Source organism: Mus musculus, chromosome X (genome assembly GCF_000001635.26).
Source record: "Mus musculus strain C57BL/6J chromosome X, GRCm38.p6 C57BL/6J".
Lineage (NCBI taxonomy): Eukaryota > Metazoa > Chordata > Mammalia > Rodentia > Muridae > Mus > Mus musculus.
The window spans coordinates 102,513,586-102,529,346 of NC_000086.7; the positions used below are offsets into that span (position 1 = coordinate 102,513,586).

Consider the following 15,761-nt stretch of genomic DNA (forward strand, 5'->3'; position numbering starts at 1 on the left):
CTGCCTCTGCCTCCCAAGTCCTAGGATTAAAGGCATGTGCTTCTACCACCAAGTTCAAGCCAATGAATATTTTAAACAATATGTGAAATATTGAGAATACTTAGGAGAGCAAACTATTTAGTTTTCTAATAGTTTAGAAATACCACTTATATAGAGTTGAAATAGAGTAAGCACCCATCTTATGTTTTTAGTGAGCAGTCTGTCTAAAGATAGCACTAAACCTGTGGCTTTTTTATATATGATATATGATGTATGATAATGTACAGTATATAAATGTTAGTCTTATTTGACCCAGTTGAGTATACTGTATAGCAAAACGTTATGTGAAATAATCATGAATTAGCTTCAGTCACAAACCAGATAAGCTTTTGTGCAGTAACACCAGACATAGTCATTTCTTAGTGTTTATTCTAACTTCAAGACATTATGTGTTTTTAAAAAGTTCTAGCACACTTTTCTTCATGTTAACAGTCTTAAAATGAACAAAACGCCAGTAATATTTTCTGAAAAGTTACTTTAAAAATTAAATAGCATGGTGTGAGCATTAAATCCACAGGCAAATCCGTAACTCCAGAGAAAGATAAGCATCAGTGTCAACCGTAAAGCAGAGGTTCTCAAAGAAGTGGTAGCTCCCGCCCACAGTGCTTGGGGTACACTTACAGGCCATGAACACACACACAGGCACAAAACGGGCTGTACAGTCTCCTCAGAAGTGGTGAGAAAGCCCCTCCCTGTGTTTATATGGTTTGTGAGAGGGGAGAGGTGGCCCGGCAGCCGTTTGCATCCCCTGCCTGTCTGCTAGCACGCTGCACTTAGCCAGGGAGCTCAGAAGACTCCTCACTCTGTGACTGTTTGGAGCTCACTGCCCCTTTAGCCCCATTACTGTTCTGGGAGAAAACCCTTAACATTTGGAGGGAAAGGGGAGTAGGAAATTCTCTGGGTAGAAACAAGGAAAACCAGGAGAAACCTCTGTCAAGTCAGGCTACCTACACAGCGAAGCAGACAATAGGCCAGAAGGGATATTTCTACTACCCTTCGAGTGTCAGCCTGAGACCAGCCACGCCACTCTCTCACACATGCACAACATGCTTTCAAATGTTTTTGAGACACAACCTCATACCCACACTGCCCTGAAACTTGCTATGTATCCCAGGCTGGCTTTGAATTCATGATCCTCCTGCCTCAGCTTCTCAAGCAGCAAGTATGACCAGGCTTGCTTTGCAATAAATATTATTTACATTCTTATTCAGTCCATCCATGTAGAGACAGACAGACAGATCAAAAATGCTTACAAATTATTTAACCACTTACAAGCACATTCAGAGATATGTATAACAATAGATATTTGGCCACAGTTACCAAGATTAAAGGTTGTAAGTACTAGAATTAAAAAGTCAAACCATGTAAATGAGAGACTTGAGGAATGAATGTGGAGAGAGCTAGGGGTAGCCGGATGTGCTGGGGACTGAATGAGAAGGAATACCAAGGTCCTGGAAAGGGGCATTCAGTAGGGCAGCCCCAGAGTGGACGGGTGGTTTCTCTTTGCTTAAGATAGGCTTCAGTTACTCTCTGTGTTGTGTGTGGCTACACTCCAGAGGCAAGGATTTGGTGTCTAAGGCTGTCCACAAGCAACCTACCTGCCTCTGATGTTCTCTCGGCCCCCTATGTGTAAAGCACTACCTACAGAACTTCTTTCCCTTCCTCTCTGGAATTAGGCTTCTGGCTTCTTTTCTCTGGGTTATTCCAAGTATTAACACAGAAATTCTTAAACTTCCATGTGAGCTTACATATTTTAATATTTCACCACAGAGACAGTAGGCATTGTGGACAGATATAGAAAGAACAATGAAAGGCAATGCTTCTACAAAACACCCACTCTTTCCCCACTCAGAGCAAAGCAGCCTTTGAGTGAAGAAGGAAGCCATGATGTGGTACTGGCTTTTCCTAAGTAAAGGCACTTAGAGTCGACAGTTCCAATTTACAGCAGCACGAAATCCAACTTAGCATCTACTCTCTTGAAATGATGGCCTAATCAATACCCACCACTCATATACACACGTAAAAACCAACAAATAAGAAAACCAACTTACAGGAATAAGTTATTAATACCTACTCCCCAATAGGAGTTTAAAAACTAAGCCACTAACAGCTCTACAGAATCAACGCACATGCAGACTTCTATGAACCACAAAAGTAGGGATAGTGACTGCAGGCGCAGTTGAACCTTCGCTCTGGAGTCAAGTCTCCAGATAGGGCTTCGCTCTGGAGTCAAGTCTCCAGATAGGGCTTCTTTTCTTCAAAAGTAGTGAGATCGTCAGCAAAGTTCTCTCTTCCTAGGAGGGATGGGGCAGGAAAAGGGCCTGGGGGAGTGATCAGGTGTTAACATGTCAGTTCCATGCACAATCAACCAGACGGGCTAGCTACTGAAGTGTTCTAACAGGCAGAACCCACAGCCCTCACTGCATGGCACAGAGGCTGTGTGGCAGAAACTCCTGCACGTAGGTGGCAGCTGCCTTGGAGAGGTAGGTCATGGTGCCAAATCTGCCACTGGGTGCACTGTCATACAGGAGAGTACAGATGCCAGATGCAGGATCCTTTGCCAACATGGTATCATCTGCGCCGAGGGTTTTCTATTTGGTTTAAAAGGGTGGGAAAACAGAGTGAAAGGGAAAATTACTGATCCTACTGAGTCAAACTCTAATTAGTGTGCCTCTGAGCTTCCTCCCCAGCACCATTTCTCTGGCTGTTTAACCAGAAGGGGACATGAAGGGTTGTGCAGGATGGATATGAACTTCTATACATAGCACTTGTCACTAGACTCCCGAAATTATTTTAATTACTATTTAGAATTTTCTATTATAAAGCATTTTCAAAATAAAATATCAATTAAAATTTGATTAAGTGAGTCACATTTGCTAATAACATCCTCTGTTATTAGCACTTGGAGAGAACCCTAGTGAGACTATATTGGGATCCCCCACCTTGGGTCTTTCATATTTTGTTTGGATACTTCTGTCTTCTCTCACAGTGGTTAAGAGAAGGAAATACCTGTTATAGGTTTTGGGTCTCCTGTAGCTAAAGCCGGTCTTGAACTTACTAAATAGCTGAGCCTGGCTTTGGTCTCCCAATCCTCTGGCCTCCAAACTCCTAGATGCAGTGATTGCAGGTGTATTCCACATTGGACAACCTACCTGTTCTTGAAGGAACAAGTCGTTGGCAATATGAACTATTTTCTCCACAGCAATGATGCTCCCAATGCTATGAATTTCAATATCTGCCAGCATGGTGAGAACAAGGATGGCTTCAACCAGAAGTTGGCGGTATTCTGGCTGAGGGACACGATTCAGGACAGACTCCACATGGACAGAGAATTTAATCTCACCTGGGGTCATCTGTGACAGAAAAAGAAACAAATCACTTTCTAAGATCCCATCACCCAAGAACATGAATCCTTTCCTTTGAAAAGCCGTAAAAAGCCCTGTAAGTACAATATGGCTTCAGCCCCTTTAATGAAATGGTATAAATTGGCTTAATCAATTTGGAAGGCAATTTGGTAATGCATAATAAGAGTCATAAAAGTATAACTGTCCTATAACCTAAAATATTATTTCTGGGACTCTGCTCAAAGAAAATAATCCAGAGGAAAAAAGGCTCATGCTTGCATGGCACAGCAGTTTGCCAAGTGAGCTGGCTCGCCAGCACCGTATTATTACTGTCTACTGTCCCCATTCCAGCTTTACCTCCTCCATGCAGTGCACTCAGCTGATTTATAAATCAGTGTTAATTCAATAACTAATAACTGAAAAATTTCAGATGGCAAGCTTTCTCTCATGTAAATAGAAAAGACAGAACCTTACCTCCCTAGTGGTTGAAGAGGGAAGAACAAAACCTTCCACAGAAAGCCCATGACACTGCGAAATAGAAAAACCAGTTATTACCAGAGATGAGCTAACAACTGGGAGGCCAGGAGGAGAGACCTCATATTTCTAAGTGTACTTCAAAGGCTGGCAAGATGGCTCACACCCCCATGCAAGTCCAATGACATGACTTTACTCCCATAATCCCAAGTAAAGGAGGAAAGGAGAACACAATCCACAAAGTTGTTCTCTAACCTCTACATGTATGCTATGGCATGAGCTCCACACCATCATGTATACGTATACACACACACATACACACACACAAAATTTATTTTAAGAAATTAAATGGATCTTCAGGAGACTTAGGCTGTAAAAATGACTCACATTATACATTTATGTACAATGACCCATTCCTACTCGTTCTAGTTGAGTCCCTCATTGTTGGGCACTGCTGATTAAGGTCAAAGTCTAATTGTTCTGATAGCCTTCTGAGCTTGGCAAAACTGGAGGACTCCCTTTACCAGCAGGGCTTCTCCTTCTCTGACACTGTGTGGGGAGTCCTGGGACCCACCCGTTTTGAACGTTACCAAGAAAAGCTGTGGACTGCAGAACAGGGTTCTGTCCCATCCTCCCCCTCTGCTGTGCAATGGCACCTCAACACCATAGGGAAGAAGAGGAAAAACGTATGCCACACCTATCAATATGCTTATCCTGTCCTATTTTCCCACCTTTTTTTTTTAACATTTTAGATATATTATTTGCTGTTTATTACTTATTGTGAGTAATATAAGCTCCACAAGGACAGAATTGTTGGCTATTTTGTCTTTTGTAATGGGAATGACCAGAAGACACTCTGGTGCATAGCAGATACTCAATAAATATTATCATTGTCATTATTTGACACATGGTTACATGTAACGTAATCTTATGTAAAATTCACTATGTGGCTGAGGCTGCTCTTGGACACTGGAAGTTCTGCCTTCACCTTCTCAGTGCTTTCAAGTACAGGTGTGAAGCACCATACCTGGATCAATAGATAACACAAGCAACTCTCTGCCTTTCTCTAGCATATGAACTCAACTATTAAAAAGCAGTGGAAATTAATCAGTTATTTTAGATTTTATAGAAGTCAAAACACTATAGAAAACAACCACACATGACCAACAGGTTTACCGACTCTGTTGGACCATTACGTGTTATATTCCGGATTCTAAGTAATCTCCGTACATTCAATTGCCAGCTTTGAAACATGTAAAAATTATTGTTACTTTCATGTCTGGAAAAGCATGGGTTTAACTTCTTTAAGACACCAAGTCTAGGTTTTGACTCTGCCAAAAAATACCCATTCTTCCTTGGCAGACTTACCCAGTCCTTTGTTATTCCTACAACATCCTTTTCAAACATGTATTTGTGTGTGGTGGTGGTCAGGGCAGGCACAAGTAAACAAATGTGTGGAAGTCAGAGGGGTACTTGCAGGAGTTAGTTCTTGTTTTCCATCATGTGGGTCCCTGGATGGAACTCAGATGGTTAGTCATGGTGGGTGGCAAGAATCGTTTTGCCTGCCTTGTGGTTAGGGATCTTTATTACAAATCATTTCGGCTGTGTATGGCCTTGTAGAACAGTTGCTTTGAAGGAAGACTATTCAACTCCTTGATGATAAAGAATACATGTTCTTATGTGGACAGAGCACCTAATACATGTCTATTACTATGTTGAATTGTGGTAATCCATGAATAACTGGAGAGAGAAAATATATACTATCTCTATGTGGTCTCTATCATGTTATAATAGCTGTAACAGAGCAGACTCCAAGTAATTGATAAAATGAAGGTCCCTAGAGCAAAGCCTCTGAGGAATCAACTTTTGCTGTTTCTAATATGTCCCTGGAAGATCACTGTCCTGGCAGGGTCAAAACCTACCTCAAGATTATGATGCCATTGGTGAAATATTTCAAGAAAAAAGATTGTATTTGTATAAATGAGACCAGTCAATGAGCACTATGGTCTTCCTGGCCCTGTAAAAATTAGCATCACCATAATGGTGTGATATGCCCTTACATGTCTATTAGAAAATAATAAGAAGAAATAGTAGCTACACCAAGAGTTTTATCTAGGCCTGGTGTGGTGGTACATCTCAGCAATCTTAGCACTCCAAGAAACTGAGGTGGGAGGATCTTGAATTGGAGGCCAGCCTGGACAATAACAAACCCTGTCTCAAAACAAATTATTCAGAGCTGGAGAGATGGCTCAAAGGTTAAAAGCAGTTACTAGTTGTGATGGTTTCTATAAGCTCAGGCCAGGGAGTAGCACTATTAGAAGGTGTGACCCTGTTGGAGTAGGTGTGGCCTTTTTGGAGTAGGTGTGTCACTGTGGGCTATAAAACCCTCATCTTAGCTGCCTGGCATCCAGTATTCTGCTAGCAGCCTTCAGATGAAGATGTACAATTCTCAGCTCCATCTGCACCATGCTATCCTGGATGCTGCCATGTTCCTGCCTTGATGATAATGGATTGAATTTCTAAACTGTAGGTCAGCCCCAACTATATATTGTTCTTTTAAGAGTTTCTTAGGCCATCACGTCTGTTGACAGTAGTAAAACCCTAACTAAGACACTAGTCTTGCAGAAGACCCCGCCCACATGATGGTTCACAACTAACTGCCTGTAACTCCAATTCCAAGAGAGTTGATGCCAACTTCTGACTTCTGCTGGAACTTCATGAACATATGTATACACAGGCACATATACATATAAAATAAGCACATATACCCATAAAAACAAAAAGCAAAAACAAAATCAAACAACAAGCCATCTTCATCAACAACAAGAGCATCATTGTGGCTTTCCATTTGTTCAGTGGTATTCATCTAAGAAAGCATAGAAGTAAGAGCTGCCTGTACAAACTCCCCACATAGGTCATTTGTTTTCTTGTAGTGACATATAAAGATGAATAGCTGAGAGATACAAATAACATCTCCACTTTCATAATACCAACAAAGAAAGCGAGCTACTTAGCAGCACATTATTGACTGGCAGCAAATGTGTTGCAATATCCTACAATGTTCAACTATAGCACAAAGCAGAGAGGTTATGATTTTTAAAATCTTATTTGAAACAACACATTGTAACAATAAGGAAATTAGACTAAAATTATTAATGTCACAATAAATCAATTGCTTTGTGTTTTTGTCTATACTTTATCTGAGCATTTCATCTCTATATAATTACAACCATGCTATGATTATGTCACGTTAGCTAGACAGATTCAGACGTTCAAGAGGGGAATAAAGAATAACACTGTGTTATACTCACTTTCTGCAAAATTTTCCATACTTTTTGATAAAATCCAATTGGTACTCTATTTAGTGCTCCATCTAGCCTTCTCCTGCGTTGCCACTGGCCTTGACGACTATCTTTAGATGTCTGATGATCACACACCGTAGGAAAGGATCCACTACTTGCAGCAATACAGGCTGCAGGGGACTTGGGAGAAGAACAAATGTAAATCAAAAGTGACCTCTTACCCTGTGATTGAGGATAATACTGCTATATTTTAATTTCAAAACCTAAACGTTGTAAACAGTGTGTAACCCAGTGAATTGTAAATACTCCATAGAAGGACGAAGCACACACTAAATGACAGAGCCAATGGGATGACATGACTGTAAAGCTAGTCAACCTCTGTACAGCTTGCAGTGCTGTAACTCTGTATAGTCTCTGAAGTGCCTGGGGGGGGGCGGTAACCAAGGGGACCTCCACCCTCTCAGAAAAGGAAAGAGGGGCTGGGGGAGGGGCTGTGTGAGGAGGGAACCAGGAGATAATCATTGGAATGTAAAGTGAATAAATAAGTAAGTTAATGAAAAAATAAATAATTTATTTCTTTTATTTTTGAGATTATAACATAATTCTTTCATTTCCCCCTTCCTCCCCCCAAACCCTCCCATATATCCTTCCTTGCTCTTTTTCAAATTCATGGCCTTTTTCCATTAATTCTTATCCCATACATATACACAAGAATAATTTGCTCAGTCTGTACAATGATACTTCTATGAGTGTACTCAAGGCTGACCATTTGGTATTGGGTAACTAACTGGTGTGATGTTCCCTGGGGAAATCATTATATACAGCACTCTGGTGATTCAGAATAACAACCATAAAAATGCCAGCAACACATTCCCAACTGTCTGCTTATCTGGCTTTATCTGTTTAACGTCTAGCTGCTCTCTGGTTTTGTTTGTCACTTTTATGACTATTAACACAAGCCTCTGTATGTTACTTTTCTACTGCTGAGATAAAACACCATGACTACACCAACTTCTAAAAGAAACCATTTAATTGGGCTTATAAATACACCCTCAGGACTATCATTAATGATAGAGCAGGTTACACATATTTTTAAAAGATGAGATCTGTTTAAACAGTAGAAGACAACAGTCTGATGAAAAAAAAATACTAAGAAAATGATCAATTCCTTTTTAAAACAGTATTGAAAAAAATAGGTCCAGGCTTGCTGGTGCACACCTTTAATCACAGTACTTGGGAGGCAGAGACAGGTGGATCTTTGTGAGTTTGAGGCCAACTTGGTCTACATAGTGACTTTCAGGACAGGCAGGGCTACATACAGAGATCCTGCCTTTATTTTTTTTTTAAAGAAACATGAGGCCAAACTGTATGAATAAATATAACAAAGCATGTCTGAGAACTCTAAAATATACTGAAATAAACTACTTAAACAAATGGAAGGAAACCCATGGATCAGAGGACGTTAGTAAGAGAGTAATTTTGATCCACAGATTGAACACAGCCTTTATCAAAGTCCCAGTTGAATTCTTGGCAGAAATGAACAAGTGAATTCTAAAATTCCTGTGAAAATTTAAGGAACCTATGCTATCCAATACAATCTTTAAAAAGGAAGAAAAAAGTATGAAGACTCATAGAGTTCAATTTCATAATGCACTGTACAAAGCTGTAGTAATTACTGACATAGGATCGACCCACAGATCAATTGCACAAATCAATTGCAGATCAATAGCACAAAATTCAGAAATAAATCAATCACATTTTGTTTAATTAATCTTCAATAAAAGTTTCAGAAGAATTAAATGGGAGCAAAAATAATCTTTTAAACAAATGGCGCTGAACAACTGGATATCCACATGGCAGAGAATGAAGTAGCACACTATTTAACACTATGCAAAAAAGTGGGAATCCCATTGGAATTTTGGCAAAAAGAAAGAAAGGGAAGACAAAGAGCCTCAAACCAAATAAAAAACACAAAAAGGGAAATCAAAACAAACAAGCAAAAGACCAATAAGATAAAACCAAAACAAAATAAAACAAAAAGCTCATACTCAAACTGAAGAAAACAGCCCTCCTCCCAAATAAAATAAAAAAAATCCTCCAAAAAGCCCATGGAGTTGATTTTGTATTTGCATGGGGCCTGCCCTGGAGAGTGTTAAAAAACAGTCAGCACAGCAGACCAGACCAGAAGACAAGTGTGCTGTTTTTGAAAAGTCATTTGTTACAGGCTTGGTACTTCATCTGGAGTCTGGAAATGTGGGCGTTCAGATGGATATCACCATTCCTCAAACTAATCACCACTCATAAATTGCTTGTATCGACACTAGTTTATTTAGAACACCTTCTTTCCTCCTGGGAGTCTAGAGTTTGGGGAATGCCAGACAGAGGCTCTCTTTATGACTAGCTCCAAAGACCCTAGGTACTGTGCTGGGTCTTTAATTAGCTATTTCGGTTATCAGCACTTCACCTGCTGTAACTAGTCATTTACAGGAGGAATTTTAGTACATCCTATAGATGGCTCTGCTGGGGAGTACTCCTAGAATCTTGTGTGCTTTTCTATGGGTTTCACCCAGTACACCCTTTTCTTTTGCTGATTTTGTTGTTAAGTCTTTTAATGTGTGATTAATCCTGTGACTCCTACTAAATTGCTGAAGCTGTGGATAGTTTTAGGGAATTTCACCTCCCAATATAATCATAGTCTCAAATGTACGAGCTAAAACAATTTTAACAAAGCCCTTAGAAGAAAAAAATAGCACTAAATTTTTGTAGTGTTGATTTAGGTAAAGCCTTCTTTGATAGGAACAATAAAAGAAAAAATAGAAAAACTGACCTCTGATAAAACAGACCTCTTCAAAGAACATCAGTAAGAATAAAAATATTCTGTAAGGATGTTATATTTAGAATATATAAAGAATCCTTGTAACTCCCAAATATAAAACACACAATTAAAAATGGGTAAAGAATCAGGGAAATGCAAATTAAAGCTACTCTGAAATTCTACCTTATCAGTTAATTGGCTGTATACATGTAAGTGTAAATGTGGGTCTTGGTCATGAAACTATAAAGGAGACAATGAGAGGAAAAGGGGGTGCTGAGGGAGGAGAGGAAGGGAGACAACAGGTGACATGAAAGTGGAAAAGAGACTACAGGAGATAGAAGGGTACAAAGGGGAAGGGAGATGGGCAAGGGAGGCGAAGAGAACGAGGAACAAAAGCAAAGGATGTTTGAAAAATGTCACAATGAAACATAATCTTTGTATGCTAATTAAAATAATGGGCAGATGATAGAAATAAAATATTTCTTCAAACATAAGCAAATGGCCATATCAATATCATTGTGCACAGAGCTATGATAAAACAAGACCCCACTAGGATGGCCAACAACAAAAGAAAGACAAGAATAAGCACTGGGGAGGGGGTGAGGAAATTAAAATGCTTACACAATGGGATGTGAAGAAGTTCAGCTCTGCAGAAGTCTAATAGTTCCTAAAAATGCTAAACAATTATCCTAACCCTCTGCATTGGTTAAGACTGATTGGGATTTCATAAAATTACAAAGCTTCTGTAAGGCAAAGGGCACTGTCAACAGAACAAACCAGCAACCTACAGACTGGGAAAAGATCTTTAGTAACCCTACATACGATAGAGGGCTAATATCCAATATATACAAAGAACTCAAGAAGTTAGACTACAAAGAACCAAATAACCCTATTTAAAAATGGAGAACAGGGCTGGAGAGATGGCTCAGTGGTTAAGAGCACCGACTGCTCTTCCATAGGTCCTCAGTTCAATTCCCAGCAACCACATGGTGGCTCACAACCATCTGTAATGGGGTCTGGTGCCTTCTTCTGGTGTGTCTGAAGAGAACAATGGTGGGGTACTCATATGTATACAATAAATAAATGAATCTTTAAAAGAATGGAGAACAGAGAATTCTCAACTGAGGAAACTGGAATGGCTGAGAAGCACCTAAAGAAATGTTCAACATCTTTAGTCACCAGGGAAATGAAAATCAAAACGATCCTTAGATTCTACCTCATGCCAGTCAGAATGGCTAAGATCAAAAACTCAGGTGACAGCGGATGCTGGAGAGGATGTGGAGAAAGAGAAACACTCCTCCATTGATGGTGGGATTGCAAGATGGTACAACCACTCTGGAAATCAGTCTGGAGGTTCCTCAGAAAATTGGAAATAGATCTATCTGAGGACCCAGATATACCACTCTTGGGAATATACCCAAAGGATGCTCCAACATGTAATAAGGACACATGCTCCACTATGTCCATAGCAGCCTTATTTATAATAGCCAGAAGCTGGAAAGAACCCAGATGTCCCTCAACAGAAGAATGGATACAGGAAATGTGGTATATTTACACAATGGAGTACTACTCAGCTATTAAAAACAATGACTTCATGAAATTCTTAGGCAAATGGATAGAACTGGAAAATATCATCCTGAGTGAGGTAACTCAGACCCAAAAGGACATGCATGCTATGCACTCACTGATAAGTGGATATTAGCCTAAAAGTTCAGAATACCCAAGTTACAATTCACAGACCACATGAAGTTCAAGAAGAAGGAAGACTAAAGTGTGGATACTTCGGTCCTTCTTAGATAGGGGGTCAAAATACCCATGGGAGGAGATACAGAGACAATGTTTGGAGCAGAAACTGAAGGAAAAGCCATCCAGTAACTGTCCCACCTGGAGATCCATCCCATATACCGTTCCCAAATCCAGACACTATGGTGGATGCCAAAAAGTGCTTGCTGACAGGAGCCTCATATAGCTGTCTCCTGAGAGGCTCTGCCAGTGCCTGACAAATACAGAAGTGGATGCTCATAGCCAACCATTGGACTGAGAACAGGGTCCCCACTGGAGGAGCTAGAGAAAGGACCCAAGGAACTGAAGGAGTTTCCAGCCCCCTAGGAGGAACAACAATATGAACTAACCAGTACCCCCAGAGCTCCCAGGGAGTAAATCACCAACCAAAGAGTACAGATGGAGTGACCCATGGCTCCAGCTGCATATGTAGCAGAGGATGGCCTAGTTAGTCATAAGTGGGAGGAGAGGCCCTTGGTCCTGTGAAGGCTCAATGCCACAGTGTAGGGGAATGCCAGGGGCAGGAAGCAAGAGTGGATGGGTTGGTGAGCAGGGGGAGGGGGGACGGGATAGGGGGTTTTCGGAGGGGAAATGAGGAAAGGGGATAACATTTGAAATAAAGAAAATATAATAATAATAGTAGTAGTAGTAGTAGTAGTAGTAGTAGTAGTAAAGAAAAGCATTCCATTGGTTAGGGCAAAAATGGAGAGGATGTGAAGTGGAGAGGCGCATGTGTTGGCAGTGGCTGGGAAGAGTGGAAGGGAGTGTTGGGGATAGCCATAATCAAGATACATTGGTTATATGTATGCAGTTATAAAAAAAAAGAAAATTGTAAAATTCTAGGTTTTAAAAAGGAGCAAAGGAGCTGAGAACCAGCATTCGCCTGTCTCCTAACTGTGGGTTCAATGTGACCGGATGCTTCATGATCCTGTTGCCATGTTTCCCCTCACATGGTGGACTATGCCCTCAAACTGTGAGCCAAAATACACCTTTTAACTTTTTATAAGTTACTTTTTAGGTATTTTTGTCATAGCACACAGAAAAGTAACTAATACAGCCCCATAGAAATAGATGTGAGAGAAATGAGAAATACACATGTCATTTTGGAAGAGGAACTCTCAAACACAAAACTGTTTCCATAACATTGGGCTGTAGCAAAGTCTGTAGTGCATTTTCTTAATTAGTGATTGCTAGAGAAAGGCATAGACCTTTGTGTGTGGTGCCATCCCTGGGGAGGTGGTCCTGGACTATATAAAAACCAGGTTGAGCAAAGCCAGTAAGCAGAACTCTTCCCTGGTCTCTACATCAGCTTCTGTCTCCAGATTCCTGCCTCGTTTGATTTTGAAATCTTGCCCTGACTTCCCTCAAGGATGGACTGCAATTGGACTGTGATGTAAGATAAAATAATCCTCTTAAAGTTGCTTTTGGTGTTTTAATTACAGCACATATCTGTGTAATTACAGACACATATCTATGTAGAAATCTATACATAAAGGTTTATATCGACATTATCAACAGATAGAGAGAATGTGCAATAAAAAGGAATCAAATAGCAATGTGTGTGATGATATAAAAACTCTGAAAAATTAAGCTAAATAAAGGAGAAAATTCATTGGTTAAAATGATTATTTGACAGATTAGATTCAGAAATAAAGAAAAAATGAAGGGTGAAAGAAATATTTTCTAGGAAAACAATTTCTGTCATTTTAATTTCCTAAATCACTAATGATCTTACTATTAACATGGAAATCACAAAGCTGGCCAATTCTTCTTAATCTAACACTTAAAGTTAGCCAAAATATTATTTCTAATAGCTCTCTTCTTCAATTTGTGAGAAATGAAATCATAACTTGCTATGATTTAAACCAAAATATATATGATTAAAGTATATCTTATGTATAAGAAAATGTCATAACCAAACTCATTACTTCATAGCTTAGTATGTTCTGATGAAGTGGATAAAACAAAGATGAAAGGAATTTAATTAGAAAAGAATCTTCCTCAATTGTGAGCATCATTGTATCATTTTCATTTTGTTCAACACCATATCTCCCATACATGACATAAAGTTGGCATTTAGTTCATTCACTAACTGGATTACATCTCAGGGGACCAGCTACAACAGAGTACCTTTGAAATTTAAGTGCCTCAGAATTTCCTAAAGAGCGCATTAGAACAGACTGCTGGGCCTTAGCATCACTAGGATACAGACCAAAATTCGGATTTTCAAATAAATTCCAAACTAATGTTCATGTTGTCTAGTCCACTGTTAGATGCACAGGGATGCACACTTGCAACAGCTCAAAGAATGAATATACACAGAACAACTACTTATTACATTGTTTTATTTTCTTCCTAAAAGAAAGTGATTGAACCCCCTTTCCTAACTTACCAGGAAAGAAACAGACCTCTCCCTTTTGTAGGAACTTCTTTCATAGTCATGTTACTTCTGGATCCATTTATTTATTTAGGTTTTTAGCTTTAGATTTATTTTGTGTGTATAAATAGCTACCACAGGAGTACTTGAAAGTTACAGATGGCTGTGAACATGGATGGTGGGAATGGAATGCAGGTCTTCTGCAAGAGCAACAAATGTTCTTAACCACTGAGCCATCTCTCTAGCCCCCAATTTGGTTTTATAATAGTCAAATACTATGTTATGATCTACATACCATTATATCAAAACACTTGTGAATGAAACATGAGATAACATAAAAGGAGTTACCAGAAAGGATGGCGACATCAAATCTACACCCGAGGGATGACCACCACTAGTCTATAAAAGAAATTGAGAAAGTAATTTTTTTTAAAGAGGTGAGATAAGGCAAGCATTATTTGTGTCTAAAAAAGCTATTAGTAGTAGTATACTACATGTTATCATTAAAAGCCCAAGAAATAAGTTTCCTCTAAATGCCATGGTAAAGGGTAAAATAAATGAAAAACTACCCTGAAATAACTTCGTCTAGAAATTAAAGTTCTGGTAAATAGCAGAAAAGAATGCAAAATACCACATAGGCATGTAAGGATGGAAAGCGATGCTATAAATAAAAAAGTAATGATAACGGAGTCTTCCCTATCCTCTAAATTATAGTCTTAAGCATTTGGGCTCCATTGAAGACCTGTAGGTACTGAATGTGTAGGAGAAAAACCTTGAGTAGCTGGAAAGGTGGACTTTAATCTAGATGGCAACAAGGACTTTGAGTTCCAATAATATAAAAAAATCGTGGCTAAGATCAAAAATTCAGGTGACAGCAGATGCTGGCGTGGATGTGGAGAAAGAGGAACACTCCTCCATTGTTGGTGGGATTGCAGGCTTGTACAACCACTCTGGAAATCAGTCTGGCGGTTCCTCAGAAAACTGGACATAGTACTACCGGAGGATCCAGCAATACCTCTCCTGGGCATATATCCAGAAGATGCCCCAACTGGTAAGAAGGACACATGCTCCACTATGTTCATAGCAGCCTTATTTATAATAGCCAGAAGCTGGAAGGAACCCAGATGCCCCTCAACAGAGGAATGGATACAGAAAATGTGGTACATCTACACAATGGAGTACTACTCAGCTATTAAAAAGAATGAATTTATGAAATTCCTAGCCAAATGGATGGACCTGGAGGGCATCATCCTGAGTGAGGTAACACATTCACAAAGGAACTCACACAATATGTACTCACTGATAAGTGGATATTAGCCCAAAACCTAGGATATCCAAGATATAAGATACAATTTCCTAAACACATGAAACTCAAGAAAAATGAAGACTGAAGTGTGGACACTATGCCCCTCCTTAGAAGTGGGAACAAAACACCCTTGGAAGGAGGTACAGAGACAAAGTTTGGAGCTGAGATAAAAAGATGGACCATGTAGAGACTGCCATATCCGGGGATCCATCCCATAATCAGCTTCCAAATGCTGACACCATTGCATACACTAGCAAGATTATGCTGAAAGGACCCTGATATAGCTGTCTCTTGTCAGAGTATGCCTGGGCCTAGCAAACAT

The 15,761-nt window shown here is 39.7% G+C and overlaps 1 protein-coding gene across 4 annotated transcripts in view; it reads right to left on the reverse strand.

Moving 5' to 3' along the window:
• Positions 1-389: 389 nt before the first annotated feature.
• Positions 390-15,761, reverse strand: part of Phka1 (phosphorylase kinase alpha 1) — a 130,327-nt gene continuing 114,955 nt past the window's right edge. For 2 of the 4 annotated variants that reach the window (NM_173021.3, NM_008832.2), the window contains 5 exons: positions 14,482-14,532; positions 7,169-7,339; positions 3,858-3,911; positions 3,192-3,392; positions 390-2,630 (listed from right to left, as the gene is read on the reverse strand). In NM_173021.3, coding sequence (NP_766609.2) covers positions 2,457-2,630; positions 3,192-3,392; positions 3,858-3,911; positions 7,169-7,339; positions 14,482-14,532 — 651 coding nt within the window. In that variant the 3' untranslated portion in view covers positions 390-2,456. The remainder of the gene's footprint in view (positions 2,631-3,191; positions 3,393-3,857; positions 3,912-7,168; positions 7,340-14,481; positions 14,533-15,761) is intronic. The other 2 variants (XM_006527894.4, XM_006527895.4) reach the window with 2 other exon arrangements.